Here is a 17,997-nt window from a genome sequence, read left to right on the forward strand (position 1 = left end):
TGAGATAAATAGGTACCCATGGTTGGAAGGGAAGGGGCAACCCGTAATTGTATGGAAACGTACACGTATTCTTTGTGTTTCAGAGGCCGAGGGGTGACACTGCTCGGCACCAATGGCACAAGAATTGTCTTGGTATTCTGTTCTCTCTCTGCCAAGTGTTCCCTAAGTGTTATATATGAACCTAGCAGACCTGTCAAACAACATTTGAACCTCAAGCAGAATGTGACACTAGAGTGTCAAAAAGGATGCCCACAGCCACCACCCTGCACATTCTGTGGAGTTCAGAGGGGTCATCTCTGCTGATTCCGGTCAGTCTATTATTTGCTTATAGGGGTGATTTTACACCTTTTTCATACATATTCAAGGCTTATCCTTGGCTGGGAAAAGATGGAGAGCCAATGCGAATTTGCCTCCGGGAAATTCAGACATGGAAAGTAAACTGTCTAAAAGTTACTTTTCCTCTATATTTATAAAATCTCTGAGCTCACAATATTTGTTAATAACTATTAAAAATAGTTGTTTAATTACTTTTCTAGCTGGTCTCATTATTGAGATACACTGTTAGTATTTTAATCTGTACTGTGGTTTCCTACATAGGATAGATGGGCCCAACACAGTGAAAATAGCTTTTAGGACCATTTCACTGTACGGCCATGTCTCACTCCACATTCTGTCCATCATTGTTGTGTTTGCAGTTACCGCTCTAAGTGTACTGGGGATGCTCAGACGTGAGTCCCAGGCACTCCACACCACTGGAATCAAGCTAGCCGGGCTGAAGAGAGGTGTTACCTCGAAACCGGGCCGGTCCTCGGATGCTTGTTTCCGTTCTGGGAAGGACATGGCTTTTGTAGTTCGGACTGGACTGTTCCCATGGGGCACAGGGTCAGCGCTGATTTGCATATCGCCTTTGTCTAACCCAGGGTGGTGTGGAGTGGAAAAACGATGGATTTGGGCCCAGATCTTTGGACTGGGGTGAATGTGTGACATTGATCCACATTCTGTCCATCATTGTTGTGTTTGCAGTTACCGCTCTAAGTGTACTGGGGATGCTCAGACGTGAGTCCCAGGCACTCCACACCACTGGAATCAAGCTAGCCGGGCTGAAGAGAGGTGTTACCTCGAAACCGTGCCGGTCCTCGGATGCTTGTTTCGTTCTGGGAAGGACATGGCTTTTGTAGTTCGGACTGGACTGTTCCCATGGGGCACAGGGTCAGCGCTGATTTGCATATCGCCATTGTCTAACCCAGGGTGGTGTGGAGTGGAAAAACGATGGATTTGGGCCCAGATCTTTGGACTGGGGTGAATGTGTGACATTGATCCACATTCTGTCCATCATTGTTGTGTTTGCAGTTACCGCTCTAAGTGTACTGGGGATGCTCAGACGTGAGTCCCAGGCACTCCACACCACTGGAATCAAGCTAGCCGGGCTGAAGAGAGGTGTTACCTCGAAACCGGGCCGGTCCTCGGATGCTTGTTTCCGTTCTGGGAAGGACATGGCTTTTGTAGTTCGGACTGGACTGTTCCCATGGGGCACAGGGTCAGCGCTGATTTGCATATCGCCATTGTCTAACCCAGGGTGGTGTAGAGTGGAAAAACGATGGATTTGGGCCCAGATCCTTGGACTGGGGTGAATGTGTGACATTGATCCACATTCTGTCCATCATTGTTGTGTTTGCAGTTACCGCTCTAAGTGTACTGGGGATGCTCAGACGTGAGTCCCAGGCACTCCACACCACTGGAATCAAGCTAGCCGGGCTGAAGAGAGGTGTTACCTCGAAACCGGGCCGGTCCTCGGATGCTTGTTTCCGTTCTGGGAAGGACATGGCTTTTGTAGTTCGGACTGGACTGTTCCCATGGGGCACAGGGTCAGCGCTGATTTGCATATCGCCATTGTCTAACCCAGGGTGGTGTGGAGTGGAAAAACGATGGATTTGGGCCCAGATCTTTGGACTGGGGTGAATGTGTGACATTGATCCACATTCTGTCCATCATTGTTGTGTTTGCAGTTACCGCTCTAAGTGTACTGGGGATGCTCAGATGTGAGTCCCAGGCACTCCACACCACTGGAATCAAGCTAGCCGGGCTGAAGAGAGGTGTTACCTCGAAACCGGGCCGGTCCTCGGATGCTTGTTTCCGTTCTGGGAAGGACATGGCTTTTGTAGTTCGGACTGGACTGTTCCCATGGGGCACAGGGTCAGCGCTGATTTGCATATCGCCATTGTCTAACCCAGGGTGGTGTGGAGTGGAAAAACGATGGATTTGGGCCCAGATCTTTGGACTGGGGTGAATGTGTGACATTGATCCACATTCTGTCCATCATTGTTGTGTTTGCAGTTACCGCTCTAAGTGTACTGGGGATGCTCAGACGTGAGTCCCAGGCACTCCACACCACTGGAATCAAGCTAGCCGGGCTGAAGAGAGGTGTTACCTCGAAACCGGGCCGGTCCTCGGATGCTTGTTTCCGTTCTGGGAAGGACATGGCTTTTGTAGTTCGGACTGGACTGTTCCCATGGGGCACAGGGTCAGCGCTGATTTGCATATCGCCATTGTCTAACCCAGGGTGATGTGGAGTGGAAAAACGATGGATTTGGGCCCAGATCTTTGGACTGGGGTGAATGTGTGACATTGATCCACATTCTGTCCATCATTGTTGTGTTTGCAGTTACCGCTCTAAGTGTACTGGGGATGCTCAGACGTGAGTCCCAGGCACTCCACACCACTGGAATCAAGCTAGCCGGGCTGAAGAGAGGTGTTACCTCGAAACCGGGCCGGTCCTCGGATGCTTGTTTCCGTTCTGGGAAGGACATGGCTTTTGTAGTTCGGACTGGACTGTTCCCATGGGGCACAGGGTCAGCGCTGATTTGCATATCGCCATTGTCTAACCCAGGGTGGTGTGGAGTGGAAAAACGATAGATTTGGGCCCAGATCTTTGGACTGGGGTGAATGTGTGACATTGATCCACATTCTGTCCATCATTGTTGTGTTTGCAGTTACCGCTCTAAGTGTACTGGGGATGCTCAGACGTGAGTCCCAGGCACTCCACACCACTGGAATCAAGCTAGCCGGGCTGAAGAGAGGTGTTACCTCGAAACCGGGCCGGTCCTCGGATGCTTGTTTCCGTTCTGGGAAGGACATGGCTTTTGTAGTTCGGACTGGACTGTTCCCATGGGGCACAGGGTCAGCGCTGATTTGCATATCGCCATTGTCTAACCCAGGGTGGTGTGGAGTGGAAAAACGATGGATTTGGGCCCAGATCTTTGGACTGGGGTGAATGTGTGACATTGATCCACATTCTGTCCATCATTGTTGTGTTTGCAGTTACCGCTCTAAGTGTACTGGGGATGCTCAGACGTGAGTCCCAGGCACTCCACACCACTGGAATCAAGCTAGCCGGGCTGAAGAGAGGTGTTACCTCGAAACCGGGCCGGTCCTTGGATGCTTGTTTCCGTTCTGGGAAGGACATGGCTTTTGTAGTTCGGACTGGACTGTTCCCATGGGGCACAGGGTCAGCGCTGATTTGCATATCGCCATTGTCTAACCCAGGGTGGTGTGGAGTGGAAAAACGATGGATTTGGGCCCAGATCTTTGGACTGGGGTGAATGTGTGACATTGATCCACATTCTGTCCATCCATCATTGTTGTGTTTGCAGTTACCGCTCTAAGTGTACTGGGGATGCTCAGACGTGAGTCCCAGGCACTCCACACCACTGGAATCAAGCTAGCCGGGCTGAAGAGAGGTGTTACCTCGAAACCGGGCCGGTCCTCGGATGCTTGTTTCCGTTCTGGGAAGGACATGGCTTTTGTAGTTCGGACTGGACTGTTCCCATGGGGCACAGGGTCAGCGCTGATTTGCATATCGCCATTGTCTAACCCAGGGTGGTGTGGAGTGGAAAAACGATGGATTTGGGCCCAGATCTTTGGACTGGGGTGAATGTGTGACATTGATCCACATTCTGTCCATCATTGTTGTGTTTGCAGTTACTGCTCTAAGTGTACTGGGGATGCTCAGACGTGAGTCCCAGGCACTCCACACCACTGGAATCAAGCTAGCCGGGCTGAAGAGAGGTGTTACCTCGAAACCGGGCCGGTCCTCGGATGCTTGTTTCCGTTCTGGGAAGGACATGGCTTTTGTAGTTCGGACTGGACTGTTCCCATGGGGCACAGGGTCAGCGCTGATTTGCATATCGCCATTGTCTAACCCAGGGTGGTGTGGAGTGGAAAAACGATGGATTTGGGCCCAGATCTTTGGACTGGGGTGAATGTGTGACATTGATCCACATTCTGTCCATCATTGTTGTGTTTGCAGTTACCGCTCTAAGTGTACTGGGGATGCTCAGACGTGAGTCCCAGGCACTCCACACCACTGGAATCAAGCTAGCCGGGCTGAAGAGAGGTGTTACCTCGAAACCGGGCCGGTCCTCGGATGCTTGTTTCCGTTCTGGGAAGGACATGGCTTTTGTAGTTCGGACTGGACTTTTCCCATGGGGCACAGGGTCAGCGCTGATTTGCATATCGCCATTGTCTAACCCAGGGTGGTGTGGAGTGGAAAAACGATGGATTTGGGCCCAGATCTTTGGACTGGGGTGAATGTGTGACATTGATCCACATTCTGTCCATCATTGTTGTGTTTGCAGTTACCGCTCTAAGTGTACTGGGGATGCTCAGACGTGAGTCCCAGGCACTCCACACCACTGGAATCAAGCTAGCCGGGCTGAAGAGAGGTGTTACCTCGAAACCGGGCCGGTCCTCGGATGCTTGTTTCCGTTCTGGGAAGGACATGGCTTTTGTAGTTCGGACTGGATTGTTCCCATGGGGCACAGGGTCAGCGCTGATTTGCATATCGCCATTGTCTAACCCAGGGTGGTGTGGAGTGGAAAAACGATGGATTTGGGCCCAGATCTTTGGACTGGGGTGAATGTGTGACATTGATCCACATTCTGTCCATCATTGTTGTGTTTGCAGTTACCGCTCTAAGTGTACTGGGGATGCTCAGACGTGAGTCCCAGGCACTCCACACCACTGGAATCAAGCTAGCCGGGCTGAAGAGAGGTGTTACCTCGAAACCGGGCCGGTCCTCGGATGCTTGTTTCCGTTCTGGGAAGGACATGGCTTTTGTAGTTCGGACTGGACTGTTCCCATGGGGCACAGGGTCAGCGCTGATTTGCATATCGCCATTGTCTAACCCAGGGTGGTGTGGAGTGGAAAAACGATGGATTTGGGCCCAGATCTTTGGACTGGGGTGAATGTGTGACATTGATCCACATTCTGTCCATCATTGTTGTGTTTGCAGTTACCGCTCTAAGTGTACTGGGGATGCTCAGACGTGAGTCCCAGGCACTCCACACCACTGGAATCAAGCTAGCCGGGCTGAAGAGAGGTGTTACCTCGAAACCGGGCCGGTCCTCGGATGCTTGTTTCCGTTCTGGGAAGGACATGGCTTTTGTAGTTCGGACTGGACTGTTCCCATGGGGCACAGGGTCAGCGCTGATTTGCATATCGCCATTGTCTAACCCAGGGTGGTGTGGAGTGGAAAAACGATGGATTTGGGCCCAGATCCTTGGACTGGGGTGAATGTGTGACATTGATCCACATTCTGTCCATCATTGTTGTGTTTGCAGTTACCGCTCTAAGTGTACTGGGGATGCTCAGACGTGAGTCCCAGGCACTCCACACCACTGGAATCAAGCTAGCCGGGCTGAAGAGAGGTGTTACCTCGAAACCGGGCCGGTCCTCGGATGCTTGTTTCCGTTCTGGGAAGGACATGGCTTTTGTAGTTCGGATTGGACTGTTCCCATGGGGCACAGGGTCAGCGCTGATTTGCATATCGCCATTGTCTAACCCAGGGTGGTGTGGAGTGGAAAAACGATGGATTTGGGCCCAGATCTTTGGACTGGGGTGAATGTGTGACATTGATCCACATTCTGTCCATCATTGTTGTGTTTGCAGTTACCGCTCTAAGTGTACTGGGGATGCTCAGACGTGAGTCCCAGGCACTCCACACCACTGGAATCAAGCTAGCCGGGCTGAAGAGAGTTGTTACCTCGAAACCGGGCCGGTCCTCGGATGCTTGTTTCCGTTCTGGGAAGGACATGGCTTTTGTAGTTCGGACTGGACTGTTCCCATGGGGCACAGGGTCAGCGCTGATTTGCATATTGCCATGGTCTAACCCAGGGTGGTGTGGAGTGGAAAAACGATGGATTTGGGCCCAGATCTTTGGACTGGGGTGAATGTGTGACATTGATCCACATTCTGTCCATCATTGTTGTGTTTGCAGTTACTCTTCAATACCAGGCACAATACTTGTGGGTTACAAGGTTTACATAGGGGTCACTTATTAGTATTAAAAAGAGAGATCATCTTAAATATAGTACTTTTAGACATATTATGCGATTCAGGTTTGGATGTTCACTCATAGAACAATGAGTAACAGCCGGTGGTATACAACAGGCTGTTATTAGGTATTCTATCCAGCACTGGTTAAACCCAAAGTTCTCGCTTTAATGTGCTAATGCATACAAATAGCATTTGTACATTCCTGGGTTTGCTGGAGTTAGTACATTGAAGCCAGGCATATTGTCTTTGTCAATGTTTGTTTTGTTTCTCTGTGACAGTAGATTGATAGTCTAGATGTGCAGGTGCTGTTAGAAATAGAAGTTTCTGGTTGGCAGTGTAAACACCCTGTCCAAGCAGGAGCCACACTCCTAGTCAGGGTAAGTCAGATACACACCCAAAATTAACCTGTGCTCACCCTTTGGTAGCTCAGCACAAAGCAGTCAGGCATAACTAGAGAGGCAATGTGTAAAGTATTTTTGCAACATTTAAATTACAGTAAGAAAGTGGAAACACCACAAAAGACTCCACACCAGTTTAGAAAAATAGAGAATATTTAGCTGAGTAAAACAAGACCAAAAAGTCAATATCCAGTCAGTAGAATTCAAGAATGTTTAGCTTAAGAAAACAAGACCAAAAAGACAAAATCCAATCAGTAGAAGCCAAGATATGAATTTTTAAAGATTAAATCCTAAAACAGTGCTTAGAAGTCAATAGGGCTGAAAAGGTTACTTGAGGTTATTAAGCTATACCGGTGTAAATCCACAGTTCAGGCTGACCGTGATGGAAGACAGTTGGGCTACAGGAATCATGCAGGGTCCGCTGAAAAAGTACCTTTGTATGAAGCAAGCGCCGACGTCGAAGACTCGATGTGTTTGTTCCGATTGATGCAGTCGGCTCGATGCATTGCAGTCAAGCCTCCTAGTTGGTGTCAAAGGATCACCGCTGCATCGAAGTTGAGCCTCGCAGAAGCGTCTTTGGTTTGGTGCTGCGTTGTTGTTGAACCTCGCAATCGAAACCCATGTTGTCGTCAGAGGGCACTGTGTCATTTCCGATCGGCGCACAGGGTTCACTGCACCAATATTTGCATAAAAAGCTGCAGAACCCACTTCCGAGACCCATGACTGGAGGCGGGCACCTCAAGCAAGGATAGGACTCACAGATGGTAGAATCCAGCATCACCAGGAGAGTTACAAGAAGTCTTAGTGACCCTGGACTCCAGAGAACAGGAGGCAAGCCAACAAGCCCTTGAAGAAACTTAGGTAAAGAATATAGAGAGCAGGTCCAGTCTCTCTCATTCCCAGGCAAGAAGCAGCTGGCCAACACAGCAGAGCAGGTAGTAAAGTGGCAGTCCCTCCTACAGCACAACAATAAGCAGGCAGCAGGCCAGCACAGCAGAGCAGTTAACAAAGGTGAGGTGCAGTCCCTCCTGCAGCACAGCAGCGCTTCTTCCAGGCAGAACGTCCTTGGTTCCAGTAAAGTTCTGATTTGGTGGTGTCTGGGGTCCAGTACCTATACCCAAATGTGCCTTTGAAGTGGGGGAGACTTCAAAGATGCTTTTGAAGATCACAATGTCCCTGCCTTTCCTGACCTGCCTCCAGACTCACTAAGGGGGTATGCAGTTCTGTGTGTGGGGACAGGCACAGCCCTATTCAGGTGCAAGTGTCAGCTCCTCCTTCCTAATCTACCTCATAAAGGCTCATCAGCCTGGTGAGGGGTCATCAGGATGCAAATTTCACTCCCCAGCTCCCGTTGTGTGACTGCCTAGAGGGAATGCACAAAGCCCAGCTGCCACCTAACCCAGATGTGTATTCAGAGACAGACAGAGGCACAGAATGGTTAAAGTAAAAAACTGGCAACTTTCTAGAAGTGGTATTTTTTCAGACTTACAAATTAAAATATGACTTTACTATAAGTTGTGATCTTAAATTGTGAGTCCAAAGACACCAAACTCCAAATCTCTATCTTTTCCCAATTGGAAATTACACTTAAAAGATGCTTTAAGGCAATACCAATGTTAAACCATAGGAGAGATAGGCCTTGCAGTAGAGAAAAATAAATCTAGCAGTTTTTCACTACCATGACATGTAAAACTCAGAAGTACATGTCCTACCTTTTAAATGCACTCTATCCTGCCCATAGGACTGCCTAGGGCCTATCTTAGGTGTGATTTGTATGTAATAAAAGGTAAGGTTTGGGTCTGGCTTTTGAGTCCACACAACTGGGTTTTAAATAGGTTTATTTCTTCAACTTAAAAGTAGATAACCAATCAAAGGCAGGCAGCTTCCAAATTACCACATTACATAGGTTAGAATGTATCTGGCCCTTAAGTAATACAGAACACAACACTGGCAAGTAGGTTAACTTGCCAGGTCGAATTGGCAGTGTTAAATGGCACACATACTGGCAGGCCTGAGCCATGTTTGAAGGATTACTGAAGTGGGTGGTGCAATCAGTGCTGCAGGCCCACTAGTAGCATTTAATGTACTGACCCTGGGCACATATAGTGCACTTTACTAGGGAATTATATACCAATTGTGGATAAGCTATTGCTGCCATATTTTAGGGGGAGAGCATTTGCACTTTACCACTGGTTAGCAGTGGTAAAGTGCCCAGAGTCCTAAACTCAACAAAAACAAGGTCAGAACAAAAGGGAAGAGGAACACAAAAAGTTTGGGGGTGACCCTGCAGAAAGGGCCAGGTCTAACAGGTGCCAATCTGGGAGAAGAATGAGGTGAACCCAACGGAACAAAAAGCAACTCAGCACCCCCGACCTGTGAACAGACCGTGAGAAGGGATTTATCCCAAGATTAAATACTACTAGTAGCACAGACTTAAGAAGGCCTAATCAAAATTTTGTTACCTACTGAGCCGTGAGAAAACCCCTGGCTTGACAGCCCTAGGGGCGAAACACGTGTCAGCTACCCAGTTTTTAATCTATACATATACCAAGTGAAATATTGTTACCCACACCGGAAATGGAATAAACTGTGCAATAAAAGAACAAATTAAGAAAATTTAATTTGAAATGATGCAATCTTAACTTCTATATAAGGAGAGCCCTCCGAATCTTTTTCTCAGAAACCATTACAGCAGACTAAAATCAATTATCTTCAGGAAAGGCCAAATAAACCTGAAAGAAGCCTAACAGTGCTCTCAACGTTTAGAAGAAATAGCTTAAACTTTTGTGGCTCTCACTCACTGGATACCAAAAGAGATACCACAGTGTTGGATTGCTTGGTGGTGCCCCGTTCTTGCAATAAAGTGATCTTAATATTCCAATTTGCGCAATGATTTTAGGGAGGCAGTTCACCAGAGCCTTGTCGTAAATCTATCTAAAAATGTTTACTGATAAAGTGATGACTATCCCTCTCCTAGAGGCAGAGCTCATTTTGTGTTGCTTGTTTCATTATACAAGCTCATACTATCAGGTGAAGCCCAACGCGAATAGCAGGATGGGCAATAGTAGACAGAGGCAGGGGTGTGAAAAGTTGCTTGTGCATTTTAGCAGGGGCATAGCTTCCACTTGTGCAGCAAGTGCAGTGGCACAGGGGCCCAGAAGCAAGTAGGGGCCAAATGAACACTGATTATTGCTATATTTTATAATTCAAACAGCCACAGGGGTCCCACTGTCTTCCATGGGCGAGAGCCAATGTCCCATGGCAATGCTACTGCGTCTTGGTGGCCGCAATAAGTAAATGATGAATCAGAAGAAACCACATGAGAAACCTTTAAAGATGAGACAAAGCAAGAATCTTAGCATCCACAAATTTCCTAGAAAAATAAAATTGCACTTACCACTTCCACAGGTGAAACATGCCACAAAGACACAGTTCCTTCATCTGCCTCCTTGTTAATTGAAACATAGGCAGGTTGGTAGACTTTTGTTGGCTCCAAAACCAGGACCTAAAATATAGGAATACATTGTCTTTTTTCCTGCTCCCATAATATTGTTCTGTAACATCATTTAAGCATAAGGGTGAATACACAAGTCTATTTCTTAAAATACTGTAATAAATGACCATGCATGTTTTTCAGTTACATTTGTTTTCACAGTGATGCAATAGGGGAAAGGAGCTGTGGAGTGTATAGTAACTATCACTCATTCCCTGACAGACACAATACAGAAATAATACATAAAGTAATGAGAGGAATGGTGATCACTCTGGGTAGCTTTTCAGTCCATTGTTTATAGCTTGTCTTTGTCATTCAAGACAGGTACCAGCCATAAGCAAATCAGACTTCATCCCACCCCCAGGGACAGTCTATCCTGAAACACCCCAGCAGGTCCCTTTTGGATGTGAACATGAGCAACTCCAGATTAGTTTCAGCCTTCTTCTGCCTATCAGTTAAGTGCAGCATGAGTGGTAATGCACAACAGTCTCAGCTCCCATGTCTGGGCTTACCCTTTCTACTTAGGGAGACTCATTTAGGCCCTCATTACTTCACGCCCCTTAATTCCAATGGGGCTGCTAATGCTAGTTACTGACCCCATCGGAACTGGGAGATCTGTGGGTGTACAGCAGATCATTTTCTATCACCCAGAGATTATAGCTTCTAAGAGCAGCAAAAATCTCCTGTTTAAAATCCAAGCCAAAATAAGGAATTACCAATTGAATCGGTGCCGGAATGACCAATTCCTCGGCTAATTCCTCCTTTCGTAGTGGACTCTTAGGGTTCAACTTGCAATGGGCCAGCATTTTCCTGCCTTTCAAGTTACCGATACCAACGGCATTGGTAACTTAATCGCTGGGATAATACTTTACTATTTTGGAGCCACTTCTAATGAGGGTGTTGGGATCGGAAAGTTCTTTGCATGGTTTTACAAATGCGACCCTTGCACTGACCAAGTAATCATTGTTTTCTCGGATAACCTGATTTTTTTGTGCCTCGTGTGCACAATAGTAGTGCAATATACATGGTGACTGGTAGGGTGACTCCATATTGAATGCAAGTGGGCCATTTTGGATCAACTTTGGAAAGCATGATACAAGAAAAAGGCTAAAGGACAGCCTCCACAGACTGGAAAAATGGATTGTAGGCATTCCTGATTTGCTTTGGATTCATATTAAACAGTAATCGTGGGAGGTTGGTGACCGGTCTGCCTTAGTTATGTATCAGTGAGCATTTATCAGATGACTGCTGAATATATCTTTTTGAGTGCCACCATTTGGCTTGATGAATGCTGTGGTGAGGTAGAGAGGGAATCTTTGTCTCCTCCAGAGATGCGACTCCCACAAGCCTGATGGCTGCCAGGTGCAATGTCTTCACGTATAATTGTGCTGATGCTTTGATGCTCTGGTTGCTCCAGTTTACAACACTCCTTGTCTCTATCTGATGTGGAAATCATCACCTGAAACAAAGACTGTGTCTGCTCTGCAGAGCATAGACGCACTAAGAACAGGGAGGCAGCTTGATCAGTAAGAATGAGAGAGTGTGAACATATCTGTAGCCTCCAAAATCTGTGCCCAACACCCGACATCTCTTGTTGACCCTACCGGTATGAGGAAACTTGGCTTAGGCCAAAGATTCACAGGCACGGGAGGGTGAGTTCTTCACATGTTTGGTGGTGAGGGTCTTTTAATTTCATTTTAACATACCTTTATTTCGGTTACAAACCTTAAAAAGCACAAATGAAAACCTTGTATTAAACAAAAAATACATAGTCATATTATCTAAAAACAGTAAAAAAAACATCATAATAATTTTCATGGGTCCTTAAGATGCAACAATTAATTAAAAAGTCATTATCAGATAGAAAATAAAAACAACCTTGCAGAACATAAATATTCATCATCATTACATTTCCAAGGCCACATTTTTAGTTCAATCCCAATGCAACTATACAGTCTGCGATCTTATTTTGTGGGCTTTTAAACTTTATTCATATAAAGTGCAGCTGTGTGGTTGACTTGGAACACAAGTCTTTTTCCCTATGTGCTAAGTTGGCCCAGTCAATGACTTCCAACATAAATGTTAAGATACATTTAGTAACACTGAAATTCATGGCATTTCTACTAGATCCACTTCTACAGTAGCTTAAGCAATCTGCGGAAAGATTGAAAAAAATCGACTTCTCCAACTAGTCATTACAAATGTGGTATGCCTTAAAGGCTCATACCTTACTTTTTCTGAGTTAACCCATCTGCAAGCAAATCATGGTTTAGGCTGAAAACTATGCACGGAAAGTGTCAGTTTGGAGGCTCCTATGTGAAGCTTGGTATTTCCTAAGTCCCAAGTTGTGGCATATGGAAGGCAAAAGAATAATATATGCGCCTGATATTCTTTGGTGAGAAAATTACACACATTACAGATTGTGTCCACCAAGTCACTATTATCAGTTATCCATTTTGATGTATACTCTCTGGTTTGGAGAGTGTCATAGTGGAATTTCAAATAAAGTGATTTGCCCAATGGGGGTTGAACATCATCCAAAAAGGAATCAAAATGTAGAAAGATTAATCCATCAGCCTAGCTGCTCTAGAGTTGTGGTGAAGTAAGTTTGTCACAAAATCCCAATAGATCCGCTTCAATTGCCTATTCAAATGTGATGTCAGAGCCTGTGGTGATGGGGGCGTGGCTTAGGCGCCAGCCAAGATGGCGGGGTGACGGCAGAGCTCCCGCGACGAACTCCGTACTCCTCACCTTCTCGGATGCTCAGGGGCAGTATTTCGACCAGAAAATACCTCTACTCCCGCTGCACAATGTGCTGAGACGTGCGGCACCTTCATGCCTTGTTTTTGTGGCGCTTCTGCTGTTTTTTCCGACAGGACTCGGATCTCCGCGGCTCCGGCCGCCATTTTGTGTGCTGCTCCGGCAGTGCTCGCATTCAGCGCTCTGTTACCTTTAGTCTTCTACATTGCCTCATGTCTCTTTGGACTTCCACATACCTAGAGGTGAGCCCTTGTTTTTGACAACTCTTTTCTATGCTCGGCCCCTGTATTTTCTCCTCTTAGCGGTCCGGGTCTTCGATCTCCGGCCGCCATTTTAGGTGCTGGTTCCGACCTGCCTAAGTGACGGAATGTTCTCCTTGCTCCGTTTTTGTGCTGTTTTCTCTTGACTTGGTGCTGCGGTGGATCCCAAAATCATGGTACAGTCATGGCACTGCTCATTTTTCATGACGTTCTGGGCAATTTTTGTCATTCCCTCCTCTCCACGATCTTTTATGTTCAGCTCCTATATTTTCTCCTCTCTATGAAGTGCTCTCTCCACACAATCGTTTTGGTGCTGTTCTCTATGACTCCAATCACAACCCCAACTTCATAGTGCATCACTGGCGGTATTCTTTTTTTTTTTGCACTCGCTTGGATTTCTACGCACTACGTACCACCTGCCATTTTGTATATGGTGCCGCTCTTGCCTCTTCAACTTAAAATAACCGTCATGGTGCTGTGTCTTCCGCTTGCCTCCTCCAAACAATGTTGAAGCTCCTTCCTGCGTTACATTAGCTCCCCTTTTTGACTTTTTCATACTGCTTCCAGGTTACTCGGATGACTTAAAGATTCCTGTTTCATCTTGACTGTGCTCCTCCTGCTTAACTGACTTTCTTCATAACTTTTTGACCTTGAGTGGCCAAAGCTTTATTAATCCTTCGCTTTCTGCTGGCCTTGCATGGGGAAACTTCGTAATTTGAAGTTGTCTACTCCAACCAAGGGTCCTACCAACTCGGATTCTGACTCTCCCCCACAGGAGATGGAGGAAGGTGCAATGTCTAAACCTGAGAGTCACCTGGGGGCAATTTCTAAGTCTCATAATGGCAGCAAACTTCCGACCACTTTGGCTTCTTCCAAATGTCTTAAAAAAGATCCTCCGCCTCCGGACACCGCTCCGTCTCCTTCATCTCTGGATCTCATTCTGGAAGAGTTGCGAGCTCTCAGGCCATTCATGGAAATGACTTCCCAAACCCTACAAAACATGCAGGATAAATGGACGACACTTGACTCTCAAGTTTTACTTCTCGAACAATCCACTGAATCTGTTCAAAGTTCCTGTTCTCGAATCCCGACCATGGAAGCTGAAATTCGTCTTCTAACGAGACAAACAGAGGATTTGGAAAACAGGAATCGTAGAAACAACCTTCGTCTGTGTGGTCTTCCTGAACTTGCGGAGGGGTCCAATCCAACTGCTTTGTTCCAGTCCTTCCTTCCAAAAATACTGGACACCCCTGCCTTGTCTTCCATTAACATACAGAGAGCCCATAGACTGGGTCCTAGAGTTTCCTCTAGACCTCGTGTTGTCAATATGTTGTTTCTCCAGTACACAGATCTTCTACAAGTGCTTTCTGCCACCAAGGTCAAAAAACAAATTGTATGGGAGGGTCACCGCCTCTATTTATCTCAAGATGTTGCTAAAGTCACTGCTGATCGTCGGAAGCAGTTCCTTGATATGCGTCCACAACTGAGCGCTTTAAATGCTAGATATGGACTTCTACACCCATGCCTCTTCAAGGTCACTTACAAGGAAAAGACTACTACTTTTGAGGATCCGGCTGTACTGCAAGAATTTTTACGTCGACATGGAGCGACCGACATGGACACTTCCAGAGCCACCTGATTTAACTTATTTGCTCCAGATTGATTTTCGTCTTGTGAACCTTGTCTCAACTCTGTGCTTTACTTCTTCCTAATTGTTTTATCCTTTTTTCTCAACCTCTGTTTCTCTCGTATCCCCCTTTTCCCATAGGTTCACTCCCTTGCGTTCCACCCTGTTGTTGCCCTTCCTGCCCCCTTTTCTATCTTCCCTGTTCTCGTGTGGACGGAGTTTCGTTTGTGATTGCTGTTCTTGCCGTTGTCGCCGCTGTCTCTGGCGTCGTCATCCCCTGTTTTACGTTTGTTCCCGTAAGTATGTTTTTCAGTCGTCTTTTTGGACTTGTACTGTCTACATGTTTTCTCATTTCTCTTTCTTCTTCTCCTATTCCTTCGACGTTCTTCTTCTCTTCTCCTCCTTTTTTCTTTCCTTTTCTTTCTATTCGCCTTTCTCCTCTTCTCCCTTTTATGCAGTTCTATCTTTTCACCCTTTTCTCTTCTTATTGGCTCAGTAAGCATGTTTTTGCTCTGCTATACATTTGTCTCACTGTATTCCGTTCCGTGTTACTACCTGGAATGTTAAGGGTTTAAACAACCCCATTAAAAGACAACGGGTACTGTCTCATCTTGCCAGACTTCAGACTGATGTGGCTTTTATTCAGGAGTCTCATCTCTCGGAAGCTGAGGCTTTAACACCTTGACTGCGGCGCCGTAGCCGCACCCTGTGCTGGACATTCCAGAACAGGGCGCGGTCGTGACGGAACCGTTCCGTCATCAGCACAGCTCAGCCGTGACTGATGACGGAACGGTTCCGTCATCAGCATCGAAGGGGTTAAAAGTTAAAAATTGTTGGGTGGGACATGTTTTCTTTTCTCCCACTGATAGTAAGAAGGGTGGTGTGCTGATTTTGTTTCACAAAAAGTTAAATGTTTCTGTAGTTTCTCAGGATTGTGATGCCCAAGGCCGTTGGGTGCTCGTTAAGTTGCTTATTGATAAGATACCGATTGTTTTCTTTAATGTCTACGCCCCCATTGGTGTTGACAAATGTTTCTGGCCCTCTGTCTCTGACAAACTCTCTTCCCTAACAGAGGATTATATCATTTTTGGGGGGGATTGCAATCTAGTTTTTGACCCTATCTTAGACCATCGCTCCAAAGTGAAGTTCTTACCCATTAAAATGCACTCACAACTCACCAAAACCATTCACAATAACGCACTAGTGGATATTTGGAGACTATGTAACCCCGACCTCCGAGAATACAGTTTTTACTCCCCTGCACACAACTCTCAATCTCGCATTGATTATCTTTTTCTTAGCAATTCTCTTACCCAGCATGCTATTCATTCTGACATTTGCTCCATTTTGATCTCTGATCATTCCCCGGTGCTCTTTGACAATGACCTCCTTCCCTTTTCTCCACATTCAGGTAGATGGAGGTTTAACAATTCCGTGCTCCTTGACTCTACTTTCTGTACAGAATTTTCTAACTTTGCTTCTGAGTTTTTTCTACTTAACCACACACCGGATTCCTCTTATGTTATCGTTTGGGACTCTTTTAAGGCAGCTTCTAGAGGGTTTATTATGAATTTCGTTTCGCGCAAGAAAAAAGCTAACAAGGCTAAATCTGCCTCTTTTCTCACTAAGATTAAACAACTCGAGCTCGCTTACCACTCCTCAAACTCCGAAGCCTCCCTTAAAGATCTCATTGAGGCCAAAATTTCTTTCAACAAATTCACTACTGATGCTGCTTCCAACTTACTACTGATATGTAATGCGCGTTATTATGGGGGTCAGAAAAAAATGGGGAAATCACTTGCTAATTATTAAAAAATTCAAAAAGAACGGACGAAAATTGAACTGATTAAATCATCCACTGAAGATTCTTTATTTAATGATAAGGACATCCTTAATGAATTTATGCTTTTTTATAAAAATCTCTATACCCCAGAACAGGTTCCTTCTTCGGCTGATATCCTTTCTTGTTTCCAGTCTCTTCCTCCCCCTCCCTCGTCCCATCGACTTTGGGCCTCTAGATGCCGGCATCTCACTTTCCGAGATCACTCAGGCGGTCTCCAAATTACGCCGTGGTAAAGCCCCGGGTCCTGATTGGTTCACCATTGAATTTTACAGCCATTTCGCTTCCTTTCTTCTACCAAAGCTCTTACTTTTATTTCAAACTTTTCTGGATTCTGGTCAGTCGCACGGTTCCTTCCAACAGCCTTAATCTGTTTAATCCCTAAAGAAGATAAATATCACTCTCTCTGTAAAAACTACCGACCCATCTCTTTAGTTAATACTGACTATAAGATTTTTGTTAAACTTCTGGCCCTTCGTTTAGACCCCATTTTACCCGATCTAATTGGTCCTGAACAATCTGGTTTCGTAAAAGGCCGTCTACCATCCGATAACTCCAGAGTCTTTTTCAACATCCTTAGTAAGGCTTCTTCTTTGGATCTCCCCCTAGCTGCTATCTCTCTGGATGCGGAGAAAGCTTTTGATAGGATAGGTTGGGATTTCATGTTTCAGGCTCTCTCCTGGACGGGTATCCCTCCCAAAGTAATTTCTCTCATTTCTTTACTTTACTCCAGTCCTCAGGCATCGATTTTTGTTAATGGCGCTGTTTGAGACTATTTTAATCTTCAAAGAGGCGTCCGGCAGGGTTGCCCTCTCTCCCCTTTATTATTTGTTTTGGCCTTGGAACCCTTCCTTACCAAAATTCACCAGGATAACTCAATTTCCGGTTTTCCTTTTGCCTCTCAGCAAGTCAAACTTTCGGTTTATGCCAATGACATCCTTTTCTACTGTTCAGATCCGATCTCCTCTCTTCCCTTTTTCTTACAACAAGTCTCTTCTTTTTCCGCTGTTTCAGGTTACCGTCTCAATGTAGACAAGTGAACTCTTCATGTCAAAAACATCTCTTTGATATTTCTGGTTTCTCTTGGCAATCAGTTAAAATTAAGTATTTAGGTATTTAGGATTTTATCGGATACCCTGAAGTTCAATTTTGATTACATTTCCAGAAAATTGGAGTCTGCTATCTCTCGTTGGAATCCACTTTTCTTGTCCTGGTGGGGGCGTTTGAACTCTATCAAAATGATGCTCTCACCTCTTTTATTATATTCTCTTTCAATGATACCAATC

General features: G+C 45.9%; 1 protein-coding gene across 2 annotated transcripts in view; it reads right to left on the reverse strand.

Annotated features, from left to right (window-relative positions):
* The window catches only part of MAP3K15 (mitogen-activated protein kinase kinase kinase 15), a 1,227,172-nt gene that overhangs the window by 366,539 nt on the left and 842,636 nt on the right, over positions 1-17,997 (reverse strand). For both annotated transcript variants that reach the window (XM_078657886.1, XM_078657885.1), the window contains exon 11: positions 10,129-10,236. In XM_078657886.1, coding sequence (XP_078514012.1) covers positions 10,129-10,236 — 108 coding nt within the window. The remainder of the gene's footprint in view (positions 1-10,128; positions 10,237-17,997) is intronic.

The sequence above is a fragment of the Lissotriton helveticus genome, chromosome 8 (genome assembly GCF_964261635.1).
Source record: "Lissotriton helveticus chromosome 8, aLisHel1.1, whole genome shotgun sequence".
Classification (NCBI taxonomy): Eukaryota; Metazoa; Chordata; class Amphibia; order Caudata; family Salamandridae; genus Lissotriton; species Lissotriton helveticus.